Source organism: Trachurus japonicus, chromosome 11 (genome assembly GCF_045865225.1).
Source record: "Trachurus japonicus isolate A0001 chromosome 11, Traja_1.0".
Taxonomy (NCBI): Eukaryota; Metazoa; Chordata; class Actinopteri; order Carangiformes; family Carangidae; genus Trachurus; species Trachurus japonicus.
Genome location: NC_140917.1, coordinates 13,635,616 through 13,651,809, shown reverse-complemented (window position 1 = coordinate 13,651,809; position 16,194 = coordinate 13,635,616). Strand labels below are relative to the sequence as shown.

General features: G+C 41.7%; 1 protein-coding gene across 2 annotated transcripts in view; it reads left to right on the top strand.

Moving 5' to 3' along the window:
* The window catches only part of gabbr1b (gamma-aminobutyric acid (GABA) B receptor, 1b), a 143,306-nt gene that overhangs the window by 120,315 nt on the left and 6,797 nt on the right, over positions 1-16,194 (top strand). The window contains exons 16-21 of one of the 2 annotated variants that reach the window (XM_085791120.1): positions 479-629; positions 2,550-2,682; positions 4,920-5,036; positions 7,751-7,861; positions 8,745-8,838; positions 10,423-10,550. In XM_085791120.1, the coding sequence (XP_085647246.1) occupies positions 479-629; positions 2,550-2,682; positions 4,920-5,036; positions 7,751-7,861; positions 8,745-8,838; positions 10,423-10,550 (734 nt within the window). The remainder of the gene's footprint in view (positions 1-478; positions 630-2,549; positions 2,683-4,919; positions 5,037-7,750; positions 7,862-8,744; positions 8,839-10,422; positions 10,551-16,194) is intronic. The other variant, XM_085791121.1, reaches the window with a different exon arrangement.

The window sequence follows — 16,194 nt, the reverse complement described above, 5'->3', positions numbered from 1 at the left end:
AAGTTATAATAAATCAATGTTGCACCTAAATTTAAAAGCCTTAAAGGCCGTTTGTCCTGTTTGTCGCGCCTCCTTCTACGAGTTTCCACGAGTTGCCGCACAAGTTTGCCCGAGGAAGGAAAACTAATTTGACTGGTCGTTATCGAGCGGGTGGGATATTCAATGTTTGGGGACGAGACCGAGCTCGGTGTGTGTGTGTGTGTGTGTGTCTCAAGGTGTTTGATTGACGGATGACGGATCCAATATCAGTGGCTGAGGAATCGTGAGCAATGTGACGCATAATCCGTGCGCCTGCATTATCCAATGCGGAAAAAAAATAACCCACTCTCATCCTGGACTTACTCAAAAATAGAATTTTGCACAGAGTTTGGGCTACATTATGACCCATAGAGGAAGCAAATTCATTTTTCTTTTCTGTACACCTTTAATCTGGGCCTCAGTCTCTTATCCTTTCCATCCTCATCTTCTTGTTTTCCAGGTTCGGGGCCCCCTGCAGACCAGACGGTTGTTATCGAAGAGTTTCGATACCTGTCCCAGAAGATCTTTGTGTCTGTGTCTGTCTTCGCCGGGTTGGGAATCCTGCTGGGTATCATCTGCCTCACATTCAACATCTACAACAGCAACGTCAGGTACAGGAGCTGAACTGAACCAATTGATATTCTGATGTGAACAATGGTTCAACCTCTAATCTGAATCAGTTCCCTGCAGGGTAGTGCTTTCTTACAGCTGCACAAAACACTGTTAATTATTCAGCACTAGACCATAAAGCCTGAGGTCACCCACAGCTTCCTCTTTGCTTATTCGAGTAAGTGCTAGCATTTGTTTCTTAGCACTGGAGGGATCTTTAGGCTCCGTGGGGTGTCGAACGTGCGGCCGGCCCTCAGGATGAATCTGCCAAGTGTGAAAATTACATAGAAGACAGAAGAAGCACAAGAAATTTCAGGTTGTTCATAATATATTTTATAAAAGGATAGCTCATTACCTGTAAACATCTTGCCCTCAACCAAAAATGGATTTTATTAACATGTCAATGTAGTGTCTGGGTTCTGCTACAAGACATTTCAGCAGCGAATTTGCAAGTGCAGCCATAACTGAGCATTTTAGATTTGAAAATGCAGTTTCAAAGCCAACGTCTGAAAAAGTTGGATCCAGTTTTTCAGCACCCAGTCAGGTTTAATACATCAGAATCCCTGGCAACCAATCCCATTGATTTTTTTTGCATCTCATCTGTTGTTCACTGTGATGGTGACACTTCACATTTACTTACACAGCTAGATGTTCAATAACAGTATCAATGGTTGACGTGGCCGAGAGGCATCATTGCTGCCCCGACTGCGGGAGACCAGGGTTCGAATCGCAGCATGAGTTTCATGTTTTGACATCGCCCCTCCTTCTCCCCTACCCCGGCTGACGCGCACCGCCGTTACCAAGCAACCCGGTGGCAGTGGGCGGGCACATGTCATGATGCATTTGCATACTCATGAATATTCATAGAACCTGGATTTTTCAATGAGGGAGAAATAGTACACATGTTTTTAGCCTCTTTGGGAGTTTTTTTTTAACAACTTTTCTGTGGGAAAACAATTTTAATCAACAAATGGTAATTTTTACAAATTTTAAAATGCCTCTTTAGGGGGACTTTAATAATGTATTTTACTGGTCTGTCCCACTTGAGATCAAATTGCGCTGTTTCTGGCCCCTGAACTAAAAGGAGTTTGACCCCCCTGCTCTAAACCCAGCAGGAGCTTCTGGCTCCGTATCGACGCTGCTGAACAGAGCAATGACCCAAGTGCCTTTCTTGGAGTCTACAGATACTGTAGACATCGCTCAAAAAAATGAAGCCAACACTCCAATACTAAAAACTGTAGTTCCTTTAATGACCACTAGAGTGTGGCTCCAGCAGTGAGTCGGTCCCGCACAGACCCTGGGAGAAAGTAAAAAGTTATGAAGGACCAGTATGATCCGTCATCTATCAGGATCTACTCTGTGAAGATGTTTTTAATCTACTCTGTCTGTGGGGTTCGTACGGAGCTCTGTGTGGATGCTGATGGTGACTCCTGACAGGCGTGTGAGGCAGACAGCCTGATCCAGACTGACCGTAGTCTGGATTCCTGACAGGCAGCTCATACTCCGGTCCGGGCGACGACTGAATATGACAGCAGGGAGATGACAGCGAGGGGCTTTGTGTGTGCACTGGGAGATAGAGGCTGTGACAGACACAAATACTGTGCAGAGATAGTGTGAGTGGGTGCATTTGTTGTCACACACTTGTCCATTGTGACCCTGAGGTTTAGATTTTGTTTTATTTTTTTTGTTTGGTTCAGTTCAACAGTTTACAACAGTGTCAGTGGATGTCTAACCACAGAGAGCAGATGTGTAGGGTTTGTGATTGTTTCAGGTGACCTCAGTTCAAGTGTCAGTTGTCTTCAGTTGCAGTGAAAGCAGGTTAAGTAACGAAAGCACGTGACAAACCACCTCCAATGAGATATAATGTAACAGCCGCTGTCTGGTCTGTGTCTCTGTCTGTGTGTTTGTGCTTTTTGCTCCAGGTACATCCAGAACTCTCAGCCCTACCTGAACAACATGACGGCAGTGGGCTGCATGATGGCGCTGGCTGCCGTCTTCCCTCTGGGCATCGACGGCCTCCATGTCCACAGGAGACAGTTCCCCGTGGTCTGTCAGGTAGGTCCAGTCCCGACGCATCCTTTAGTCCAGTGGTTCCCAACCTTTTTTTTGGCTCGGGACCCCATTTTGACATCACAAATAATTTTTACTAAAAAAAACATTTTTTTCAGTATTTTTTTTTAAATCAATTACTAGAGATTTCAGGCCACCCCATGTAAATTCCCAAGGTTGAAAAACACTGTGTTAGTCTCACACGCAAAAACTGAATCTCTGGTCCCTGTGGTGATAAGATTTCACCGGTACTTTCCAGTGCTTGAATTGGTGCTCTTACAGATCCTTTACTTTGACAGTTTTCTTATCTCTCCGTATTTTATGACTTTTAAAAAAAATCACAACTTATAATAGTAAATTCAAACATCTTATCAGATATTATGTGGCATGGCGGCTGAAAACAGTCGTTATTGTTGTCCTGCGTAGCTGCTATTGTCCCTCAAACACACAATAAGAGTGAGACAGGGAGGAAGAGAGAGGTCTGTCATTTAAACTGGGTAAAAATGACGAGATAGACGAACAGCTTCATCAGAAATTGGGATGTTGAGATAGATAATAATAAATTATAAATGTATTTTCATAATTTCTCCAGAAGAGAGAGCAGAACCGATAACTTTGGATCTTATCGACACTTACGGTCTTTAAAAATGTAGCGCCCCGGGGCCCGTTTAATACTGGATTTCAGTGCCATTCCCTGGCAGCGGTGAAGCACGCCGCGCATACTGATGCTCCTCGCTGTCAGTTTGACTGACGGTTCAAACGATGACAGCTGCACATCAGAGATTAGCAACAGTCTTATGAAACAATCTCCATTCAAGACCCACTGCAGCTTTTGATCATATCGCACACAGTCTTGATTAGCAGATGGAGTTCTCTCAGTTGTCATGGAGATGGATCCGCGGACGTGTGAGCTCAGTAGGTGATGTTGATACCGCGGCGACGAAGACGCTTCTCAGTGATCCATAGACATGCTGACGATCATGCCACATACCATTGGTGGGGGAGGGGGGGGCTATAGTGTTTAGAGGTGTTGACAGCCTGTCAGCTAACTCACATGTCACAACTGATACACACTGTAAGACGGAGGAGGGTTCTGATTGGCTCATTGAGTTAAAAATACACTGAGATGGTTTTTAGTTCTTAAAGGGATAGTTCAACATTTTGGCAAATTGGCCCATTGCCATAATCCCTATAGTTTTAGGAGAAGGTTAGTTACTTTTATTTGTCGGTGTAAGCTGTTTTTAGAACGGCGGAGCAGAGCCGTGAGCTGCTCAGAGCTACGCTATGGAGGCTAATGGGATTTCTTGGTTTCCCTCATCAAACTCATCAAATACACAATCCAACAACTCCAAAACGCTCTGGTGTCCACCAGAAGTTGTGACCTGCACATTCACCACGCTATGAAATAATAACAGAACGAGACAGAGTTGTTTACGAGGTAAATTCATGCAAACGTCATAACGTTCTGTTATTATCTCATAGCGTGGTGAATGTGCAGGTCACAACTTGTCCACCAGAGCGTTTTGGAGTTGTTGGATTGTGTATTTGATGACTTTGATGCGGGAAACCAAGAAATCCAATTAGCCTCCGTAGCGTAGCTCTGAGCAGCTCGCGGCTCTGCTCCGCCGTTCTAAAAATAGCTTGCACCGAAAAATAAAGGTAACAAACCCACTGCTATGACTGTAGGGATTATGGCAATGGGCAAATTTGCAAAAATGTTGAACTATCCCAAATATAACTTCTTATCGATTAAGCAACTTCGATAACTTTGATAGAGAAGAGAGTGAAGCTCACAGATGTTGGATAATGGCGACTGTCACATCCAGACAGACAGAGCAGGAGTTCCACCTTACACAAACAAATCACTGTTTTAGTGTCTATATAAGTCAGAATCTGTAACTTTCTCACATTAAAATGACTCAAATTCAACTATATTTATGTTATATATGAGCAGTTTAGTTGTGCATAAAGAGGATATTTGATTTAACCCTCAGGTGTATTCAGTAGTTGTGGCTCTTACCTGTCCTACTCAGTTTGGTGGAGGACAGTCGTGTAACTGCGCTGGGACAGGGTGAGAGACAGACAGACAGACGCCTCAGAGGAGGAATTTGAAGGTCATGTTTAAAAGGCTATTAAACGAGGCTGATGCTTAATGACTGAGGAGCTGCTCTGATTAATCTCTTTGATATATTACTCCGTTTAATTACCAAATCTTTCATTTCTTTTTTTTTTCTCTCCGCTAGTTTCGCCTGTGGCTGCTGGGTCTCGGTTTCAGCCTCGCGTACGGCAGCATGTTCACCAAGATCTGGTGGGTCCACACCGTCTTCACCAAGAAGGACGAGAAGAAGGATAAGAGGAAGGTACGACCCGAAACAGTAGATTTACGTACTGCACTGGGGGGGTGAACGATTAAGTTCACTGCGGAGCCACAGGGGGGAAGAGCGGATGGTGGTTAGGCCTTACAATCATCGTTCCCTTCAAGGGCAGCCTCCACTGCGGGAGATGATGTATCCCCCAGTCGAGTGTTATCTCTAGATATATTCTCCACCCTGCTCCCCTCAGTGGGATGGTTGGCCCACCTTTTAGCTTCGAGCTCGGTGCAGCATCGATTTGTCCTGCTGCCTGGCCAATGAACTCCTCCAATTTGGTCCCAGTGGTAGAAGAGCCTCAGTCCACGTCTGGTGCGGCCTGCTCCTGAGTATTTATGATCGTAACATCTATCAGTGACATCTCTATTACAGCCGGTGACAGTAGGTAAAACAGCATACATGTGTATATGTATAGATTACCCAGCCAACATGCATTATGTTCCTGTATATCAAGAGGAAACCAGCTACTGTATGTGATGTAAATCAAATGAAGATCGCTGTTTTCAGTGGCTGGTGCTATGGCCATGACATTTTTTCATTTGTTTCATTTATTTATTGAATTGGGACAATGCACATTAATCTAAGTTGCTGCATTAAATATCAATGTAAATGCACCGGACTTAGCACAAAAGCTAAATTTCATCCGTAGACGCAGTAAGACAAATCATACAATAGACAATTACAAAAACAAGACATAGTCAGACAATATCAAAACAAACAATACTATAATAAAACATTTTAACCCACAGTTAAAAATGAAAAAGATCAATGGACCAAAAGCCTCGGTACGGGAACTGGCATCAGATTAAGAAACAGTATTTAGGCGTATAGTATATGAGTATATGTCTGATTTGTTTTTAAAGCAGAAGTAAGCGGAATATTTGTGTTAAGTCTTAAATAGTTCTATCTTCCGACAGCAATCACTTCTATAGAGTGTTTGGTCTGAAACACGGGTCTGTCAGTCACTCTGCTCTGCTGTAAGCCGAGGAGAAAACTTTCCTTGTATCCTACAACCTTTATCCAATGAGGAGAGAGAACGGCATAAAGGGGCGGTCCTCTCTGTGTGTGCAGCCAAGGGATGCGCGTGAATGTGGTGACGTAGGGACGAGGGCGGGGACTGCTAACTCCATCGGCTGACAAGAAGTTAGCCAAAACCACCGGATCGCTTACTTCTGCTTTAACCAATGCTTGAGATTTTTTTTTTAAAGAGTAAGAAGTTGTCACAGTTTCTGATGTGTGATGGTACAGTAACTTGTTCCAGGAATGTGCCTGAAGAGCATACAGCATGATACAAGTATATAAATGAGTTCAGGCCAGGATCTTATCAAACATGATGTAAGGAGCAGTTTGGACGATGCACACTCCCAATGGAGTGAGAGGGAGTTTATTTTTCATGACAAAAAAGATGTTGAAATGAACTGTCCTCTGTGAGATCGAGTAAATATGATGTCGAGGTGATTGATTGTCCGGTTGGAGATTGTTTAAGTGGCCGACTTCCTGTTTGGTTTAGGGCCACAAGAGGGTTTTGACATTTTCTGGTTCGCACCATCGAGCCTCTGTGCCACACCTGTGTGTCATGACAGGCCTGATGCATGTGTAAAATTTCATTCAGAGATTTTTCTTTTAGCATCTTCAGGCACAAAAACAATTAGAATCGGTGCTCAGGCCCCAATTAAAGCACAATACATCCACAGAGGGACTGCTGCAGTCAGACTCCTGCTGGTAAATATAACCCCATCTTAAAATAGATGTGGCAGTGAGGTCAGGCTGAGGGTTGAGACCACGTAAGCACAGGTTCTACGAGAAAATGGCATCAGAGATGAGAACTGAGAGGCTTGAAGAGCAATGTACAGCTGCTCATCTAAACTTTTCAGTCTAACCGCTGTTAGATCGAGGACATGCTGCTTCATGGACTGTAACTAAGCATTAGCATTGGATTTCTTAGAGATGCTCAGTTGTTATTTCCACCGTGAAGCCCCCGGCCGATGCAGCGCTTCATAATAAGGGCAAGCACGCCTGGAGAATAGAGAGGAGTCTGTAGAAGTAAGTAGGACAGAAAGAACCTATTTAAAGTCAATAGAAAGTCGACGCGCGCAGATGATATTTCCCGATGCGCGCTGGTTAACTGCTGCCAAGTTCGCTGTCAAAAGAGTGCGATGATTAGTATTTGAGCCGATGGATAAGGATAAGTGCTATAGCTGCAGCTGTGATTGTGTGGATGAACATCGCACATCATTGTTTGGTGGTGGAGACGGATCAGATCCCAGCCGCTGTTTCTGTATATCCGTTTTTCGCACTCGCTCCAGCTGAAAAGCCCCGAAGCTTTGATCTAGTGGAATAATGCAACAAAATCAATAAGCACTTTATAGTGTTGGAGCCGTTCCTGCAAAATGTGTCTGTCTCTGAGGCTGAATACATAAAGGAAGAGCGTTATTTACTGTGCGCTCTCATCAGTATGGTCTCTTTGTCTCTCCTCTTGTCATGGCCCGGTGCTCTGAGGGCAGATTGGATTGGCCTCAGTTAGTGATGGATCATTGTTTTCTCGTCCAGCTTAGGCAAGTCTATTTATGGCTTCATAAATCCCTCCCTCACACAAAAATCAGAAAGAGGAGAGGATTTGTGCCTTTTCCTGATCTCCCCTCTCTCTCCGTGTTGCCGTAGTGACCACCACCTACTCTCTAACCCCCCGCCCCCTTGTTTCCCAGCAGCACCTGGAACCATGGAAACTTTACGCGACTGTCGGCGTTCTGCTCGGCATCGACGTCCTGTCACTCATGATCTGGCAGATTGTGGATCCTCTGCACATCACAGTGGAGGTATGATCATCCACCTTCTATTTACTACTTTGTTGTGGCGTCTGAACGACTTGAGGTGAGCTGTGAAGAAACTGAACAAGTAATGAAAATGAAGTAGAAGTCAAGACAAGTATGAAAGCTCAGGGCTGTCGATCGAGTGAATGAATGAAATTTGGATTTACATTTTTTCAGTGACAGTGAAATTGGAGAATGTGCCACTTTAACCAGTGGTGAATTATTTTGGAGTTTTATCTTTACTTCTGTACTGGAAGGATTCATTGGGTAATTCAATTTGAATGTCATTTTCATTCTGATGCATTTCAAATACAGAAGTCTTGTATTTTTAAGAAGTAGAAGTCATGTATGGGAGTCAGTAAGTACTTTGCATTTTTGCTTAATAAAAAACTCATGAGAGAGTTGGAGGAATACATTTTCTGTCATTTAACTAACTAGGGTAATTTATCAGTTAATTAAAGATTTAAAAACCGAGTTTACAGTTTTTTGTTGTTGTAATTTTTTTTAATCATGCGTCAATATTCAAAATTTAACTTTAAGTATCTCATTCTACAGATGTGTAATAAATTTGACTCTTATGAATACATGTATTTTGTTAAAATGTTCATATTTCATGAGATTAAGATTCAGTTTGCTCACAGAGAAATGCACACATCCTGCGTTAAAACCAGCGTTCAGGAATTTGTAACTTTGTGATGTCACCTCTCTTGACCATGACCCAAGCCCCGCCCACCTGAGCCCACCACCTTATGTTGCAGGTTTTGGTTTTTCTGAGTGTTTTTTTTTTTTTTACCTGAAATCTGCTCTTTTTTAATCAGATCTCTAAAAGTATGGACCTTTAAATCTGATCTGATGTTGTGCTTCATTGCTGTTTTTCACTTGTGTGCAGAAATTCACTAGAGAAGCCCCTAAAGGAGACCTGGACGTTCTGATTCAGCCTTTACTGGAGCACTGCAGCTCAGAGAAGATGAACACCTGGCTGGGTGAGTGAGTGCAGCAGCAGCAGCAGCGTTTCTATCCATCCTCTGTCTCTGTCTCTCTGTCTGCATCTTTCCTCCCACCTGTGTACAGGACATAACTAATATGTAATATTATGAGCTAATATTGTAACTGATAGCCTAATGGTTGAGCCCCCGGCGATGCAGCCTCATAACCAAATGATGGAAACAACCACAGTGAAAAAATAAGGGAGACAGATTGTTCCCTGTCATTATGGGATGTGATGGTGAGGTGCAGTGTTGTGGGTGGGCCACACAGACGGATGAGAGATGAGGCACGTAGACCAAACTTGTTGAGTATGACACAGGAGGAATATTATTTTACCCTTTTGAATTCCTCCCAGCGTGTTTCTTGGTCTATTGTTTTATTTTAAAGTCTATACAATTGCTGTGTGTGTGTGTGTGTGTGTGTGTGTGTGTGTGTGTGTGTGTGTGTGTGTGTGTGTTTGTGCATGCGTGCGTGCGTGCGTGCGTGCGTGCGTGCGTGAAATGTGAATAAACACACAACCAACAAATAAGGGATTTGGTTTTAACTGCTTTTCTCCAGGGCTTGATTTTCCCCCAGCTTTCTGTGTTGCTATAGTAACACGTTTGTGTAAAACGTGTGTATCAGTTAGTCTATACCACACACACACACACACACACACACACACACATAGAGTCAGTGTCTAATTTCATCTCTGCAAATGTTTTTCTTTTTCTTCTGAGACCGGGAGAATCGAGATAAGAGAGAGGAGGTAAAGACGTTTATGTTGAGATACAGAGTCGCTCTCTCTCTCGTTGTAAGTCAATCTGACTCACCCAGCTCTCTCTCTCTTTCTCTCTCTCTCTGCAATCAACAAGTAATAATCACATTTTCTTCCTGTAATAAATGAAATACAGATGAAAGGACAGATATCCGCACATATCCACCGCACCTATATAATAAATGCAGTAGAAGACAGTTAAAACCAAACCAACAACAAAATCAAACTAATTACTTTCCACTACAGGATTTCATTTATTTCTGATCTAAAGAGACAATAAACTATAAAGTTAGAAAATGTTAGCATTCATTTCTACAAGGATTAAATTCCTTTGACCACCCAAAATAGAAATTGAGTGTGTATGAATGGATAAATTGATGCTGTGATCCATGCAAATGTAATCTATCTTTAACCATGCACCGTGCTGCATTTACATGCTATTTTATAATGAAATGATTTATTTTTCATTTACTTGATAAGTCTTGATAACTTAGTTTTTGTAATGATACAATTACAGCTTCATGTTTACAAGATAAATTCATCATGTTAAAAGAAATGCAATGTTTAGTTCACTGTACTGAAAATAAACTGAACCTTTTTGCATACCTTTATCCCTCGTCCTCCACCTGTTACATAACAACAACAGCCCTGATTGATTTACTGCGTGAATTTCCTGTTGTGTATAGGAAGAGTAACAGTGCAGGAGTCACATAGCTCCACACAAGAGTGTTTGTGAAAGCTGTGTGAACTGTGAGTGCACCGAGTCGGTGGAGCAGCACTTCTTCCATCTTCCTCACAGCTTCCATCTTGTCCACATCTGCAGGCGTGGTGTACGGTTATAAAGGCTTACTGCTGCTGCTCGGCATCTTCCTGGCCTACGAGACCAAGTCCATCTCCACGGAGAAGATCAACGACCACCGGGCTGTGGGCATGGCCATCTACAACGTGGCTGTAAGTCCACTTAATACCTTGTGTGTGAATGTGTTTGTGTGTGTGTGCGCTTCTCCGTACCTATGAACCAACATAACATCCCACTGAAAGCTGAAGGAGAGGTCACAGGGTGCATAACCCTTGTACACACACTGTGCCAATAATACTGTAAAAGCAGTAAGTGCACTGGTAAAGAGGGAAACCTGCAGGCTATTTCTTTTTCATTATATATTGATTTCTGATTTATATCTGACAGAAAATGTCACTAAAATGCCTCTATCTCCACAAGACCATGCTACTACAGTAGTGAGAATATATATTCATATTCATATCCATACTTTCATGCCTCCATGCCAGCAGCAGAGCCAGAGGCGTTATGTTTTTACAGTTGTCCATCCATTTCCTCTTAATGACCACCACATCTCAGTAACACGTTAAAGGACCTCAGTCCAATCAGGCACAAATTTCCATTTGCATTCAAGCGTCAGAGGTCACTGAAAAGTTTTTGGCAATTCGCTAATATGACACAATTTTAAACAAACATCTAAAAGGATTAAATGAAGTGGCTGACAACCCTTTATCCAAAAGGTCAAGGGTTAAATTCGATGTGACCTCACAATGCTCTGCAGACTGCAACTATTTCCTGTATCTTGACTGGTTGGTGGCGGAAACAACCACGAGACAGTGATTTTAGTTTCATGTCAGTGTCCTGGACCTGTTCAAATTTAAACAAAACACTAAAACTAAATGTGGTGTAAGGCAAAGTTATAATGGTTTTGGATTTTTCATTATAGTTGAATTTTATTGTGTTTTGACTTTTTCCCCTCTAATTCAGTTAGTTTTAATTAGTTTTTAGAGCAGGTTTGCTGGTTTTGGTTAGTTTTACTTTTCTAAACGCTTACTTTTAAATGAGTTTTTATCAGTTTTAGTTTTTTATTACTTTGTGTTATTTGTCAGGTGCAGGATTTAAAAAGATCAGAGTTAGTATTGTGTAATAAAGCTCAACAAAAGATACCATTTTAAAAAATGACAGTTACTGTTAAATAACCAACCATCCAAAAGGCTCGATCTAGATACTTTTGTTAACACACACAATACAGTTTCAGTTAGTTATCGTTTTTTCTTTTAATTATCATTTTTTTCATTTCACTTTTCAGTTTTAGTTTTGGTTATTTCATTCATTTTCGTTAATGGTAATAACCTTGGTGTAAGGTTTATGTACTGTAATGTTGCTGGTATGATGTCACTATGACATCAACAGGTCTTTTCTCTGTCTGTGCAGTGCTCCAATTTTTACACTTTCGTACACCTGTGTTTTATTTGAAGTGTTGATCTTTGGGACCTTTCAAAAGCATTTTTCAATGTGTTATTTTCAGCCAGAACAGAAGTCTGTCCAAAATCATCCTCTCATCAGACCCATGCTGTCTGATCACGCTTTATTGTGTAAATTAGTGGACTTGTCCTTTAAGAAACCACAGCGTTTCACTCGTGATTATTCTGACGTGTGAGCAGGGCTGCGTTTGCTGATAAAACATTTCATATAAATTTGACATCGTTCTGGGGATGTGGGTTTGAGTTTCCTCTGCTGTGGGGATCGTTGTAGAGGCAGGGAGCTTTAAACATGTTTTTACACCTCAGCTTCCTGCAAGGTGACTGGTACAACAGCGTTCATTCACCAGTGCCACAGGACATTGAATGCACCGTTGTAGGGTAATCTGAGGAATAAATCTGAAAAGCAAAATGTCCCTGTGGCTGTGACTCTGTGACTGGTGAGCTTGTCTATATATAGGCTCCATATGAAAAGGCTGATTAGTGTGTGTGTTTGTGGCTGTAGCTGTTGGCAGCCAGACTAATGTGTTTGTCAGTACCGTGCCTCTCTGCAGGCTCTGCGTTAGTCTGCAGACTTGGTCTTTCACTTCCAATCCTTCAGCAGCACAGCCTCTCTCAGCAGGCGTGTCGACTTCTTCTTTGACCTCTCCTCCTTTGTTTCACGCTCCGCTGGGGAAGAGCCGCCGTCCTCGGCAGCGAGACTCACCTCCAGCCCAATCCCTGGTCTTAAATGAGGGCGGGGCCGGCCGGTGGGCTCTGCAGCCCAGCGTGTATGTGTGTGTGTGTGTCTGCGTTTGTGTGTGGCCTTAATGACGACGCCGACACTTTCTCACATTCTGCATGAGGCTCTGCAGGAGCCACAGAGACCTGAAGTGACAGGGCTGTGATGTGTCCTCATCAGCAGCAGCAATGAAGTCACATGTCAGAGCTCCTCAGAGACGCATGTTCCACATCTGTGTGCCATGTTAACACACACACACACACACGCTGTTCTTCTTCTTATTCTACCACCTCATGCTGCTGCACCTTCATATAGCTGACACTAACACTGCATTGTTTTAGTGCACATACAGCACCGACCACATTACATAGCTCAGTATAGAATCGTATAGCATCACATAGAGTCCCATAGCATCACATAGTATCATGCAGCATCACATAGAGTCACATAACATTACATAGTCACATAGAGTCCAATAGAGTCACATAACATTACATGGTCACATAGAGTCATAATATGACATTAATGCGACTGCATTAATTATGACTATATGATATAGAGTCACATGCAATCACGTAGCATCACATAGAGTCTAATAGAGTCACGTAACATCACAGAGTCACATACAGTAGCATCACATAGAGTCACACAGCATATCATACATATCATAGAGTTACTGTACATAGAGTCCCATAGCATTATACAGAATGTCATAATATGACATTAATGCTAAGTGATTGCATGTGACTCTATATGATATAGACTCACATGCAATCATGTAGCATCACATATAGGGATGTCACGATTACAAATATTCTTGGTACGATTATTGTCAGAGAAATAATCACGGTGTTACGATTATCACGATTGTTATGCATTAATTAATTTCACAACACTATGAATGTGTAAAATCAAATATAGTCAAAATATAATTACATTACTTTTACACAAAATATTTCAAGTATCTAATAATATATGACCAATTATTAACCCCCCAGGGGAAGCATTTGAAATATTCAGGTCATAAATTGTCATCTATACCAAATGTTTACGTTTATTTTAATCATTTTTTGTTTTGTTTTTTTGTTTTTTTAAAATACAAATGACACGCTAACATTTAAATTCCTACCAATTCAATGTTACGTCAGTTAAGTGGACCAGTATCTGAGCATTTACCTTTATTTTGGCGCACATCTGCCGATATGGTTCAGACATATTTTTTTTGGGAAGTGACGGTATTTAGGAATCTTTACGATTAATTAATTGTGGCGTTTAATACCGCGATTGATTGTGAAAACAAGTAATCGTGACATCGCTATCACATAGGATCACACATAACATCATATATAGAGTCACATAGAATCGCATAGAGTCCCATAGCATCACATAGAGTCACAAAGCATCACATACAGTAGAGTCACATACTGTATCATCACATGGTATCACATAGAGTCACATAGCATCACATTGAATCCATAACATCAGCTGTTGAGGTGAGATTATGAGGTGTGACTGTGAGCATGGTTTCTGCAGGATTTTCATCTGCCTGGTGTGAATAACTCTGACATCCTCCCTTCAAGTGTTCTTTAAAGACGCCGCTGCTCTGTCTGTCTATAATTGGCTGGGCCCGGTGGCTCTGTCACACAGCCACATGAAGAAGAAGTCAGCTTTTTAATGCGCATTCAAGAACAAGAAGTTCTTTCACTGCAACCAAATTTCACTCGACAAATTGTATTCTGCTCTGCATGATAATTTAAAAGACGAGTGAGGCATCTGCTGCTGGTTTCAAATGCCAGTCACACACACACGCACACACACTCAAAGTGGCGTTTTAATCAACACCATCTCCAGTACGGCTGATTTTGTGATTTTTTGTTCTTGTTGTCGTATTTTAATTCATCTCAGAGGATTATCCTTTATGCGCTGAACCCAATTTAAGCCTAAACTGAGTGGGTGAAATGCAAATTGGTACAAGGGGGGGGGGTGTATGTGTCTGTTGCTGCGTTTCCTCTCTTTTTTCTGTTTTGGTCTGTCAGATTACCCTCTGTCTTTAAAACAAATTAGTTTGATCCCAGAGCTGCTGTCTGCAAAATGTTGCTTAGCTCCACAATCTATTTCTGGGATCTACATTTTATAGATTAAAAAAAAAACAGCTGTTTGTGCACATTATGGAACAGGAAATGGTCCATAATAATTTCTGGAACAAGAGGAGAATGTAGTACCAATAAAAACACTATGCACTGTCCAGAAGTGGACATAAGGAAACTGAATTCACATGCTGGATAAATAAAAAAACCCAAATATCAGCATGGTGTTATATAATCAGAGGTAAAAGACATGTCTCTCTGCGCTTGGACGTCGTCAAACTTATAAAAAACCTGCTGCTATGAAGCAACAGAAACATTCAGGTCTTAAATCTTCAGCTTGTCACATGTTTCAGTGCAGTTATCATCAGGTCTTTAGGCTTTACTGACCTGATCTAACTTATGGCCGATTCACATGAAGCTTGACTTGGTGTTTGATGGAGTGGAACCACATGATGGGTCATAGAGATAAAGGCAAAGTCTCTTTAATCCAGTGGTTCTTAACCTTTTCCAACTCCTTATAGAAAATCTCAAAAAAACTCTTGGCAGCACACACATCCAACCTTGTAACAACAGAGAGGTTAAACCATATTTTCTCAGAGCAGTTTTATTTTCAATGATTACTCTGACTCTTCTTCTGCCTTTAAGGGGCTACGATGGCCCTGGGTGAAGTCGTGCAATAATGTGGGATCATGGGAGTTGTTGTCTTCATCACCATTTTCCGTCAGCTTCTCCTGGTTTGGATTCAGACGGAGGACAGAGACGTCAGCGTAGAGCTGGGAGCTGAGATTGCTGTTGATCTTTGTTCTGATTGTTTCTCTGATAACTTATGAAGCAGACGTTCGGCAGTTTTTCTTTTTTTTTTCTGCAGCTAAATTCTCCACAGAGGCGTCCTCCTATCCATAACAGATTAGGGGATTAAAACCAGTAGAAACATTGAATAAAGTAGCTCTCTAGTCTATATAGACACATAGCCACAAAGATTTAAAAACACTAAGTTACACTGGGTTTATTTGTGCTTTGAAATACAGTGGCATGCAAAAGTTTGTGCGCAGTTAAGCAAGTGGAAGATGAAATGATCTCCAAAAGACATAAAGTAACAGATGACATATCCCCTTTACATTTTAAACAATATATTTATCTTTTTCATTTTCAAAATGACAGAAAAGGAAAAGGGCCAGCAGCAAAGGTCTGCCCCCCCCCTGTATACTGTAGTTAGTACCTAGTAGCTAAATAGTAAATATCTTTATCTGATACCTTGGTCAAAATCTGAGAGCTCCAGTCTCCGGGGTTTCCCATTCTTTTGCAGGCTGCTGCTTTGTTTCCATTTTTAACTCTAAAATTGTAGAAAACAAAAAAGGATATTGCTGAAAATATTGCAAAAGAGTGTTTCATGTTTAATTTTATGCCTTTTTGGAGCTCTTTTAATCTTCTACTTGTTTAACTGTTCACATCAATAGACATTTTGACCAGGGGTGCCCAAACCTCTGCATGCCACCGTATAATACAATGTTATATATTGTCGTTAGCT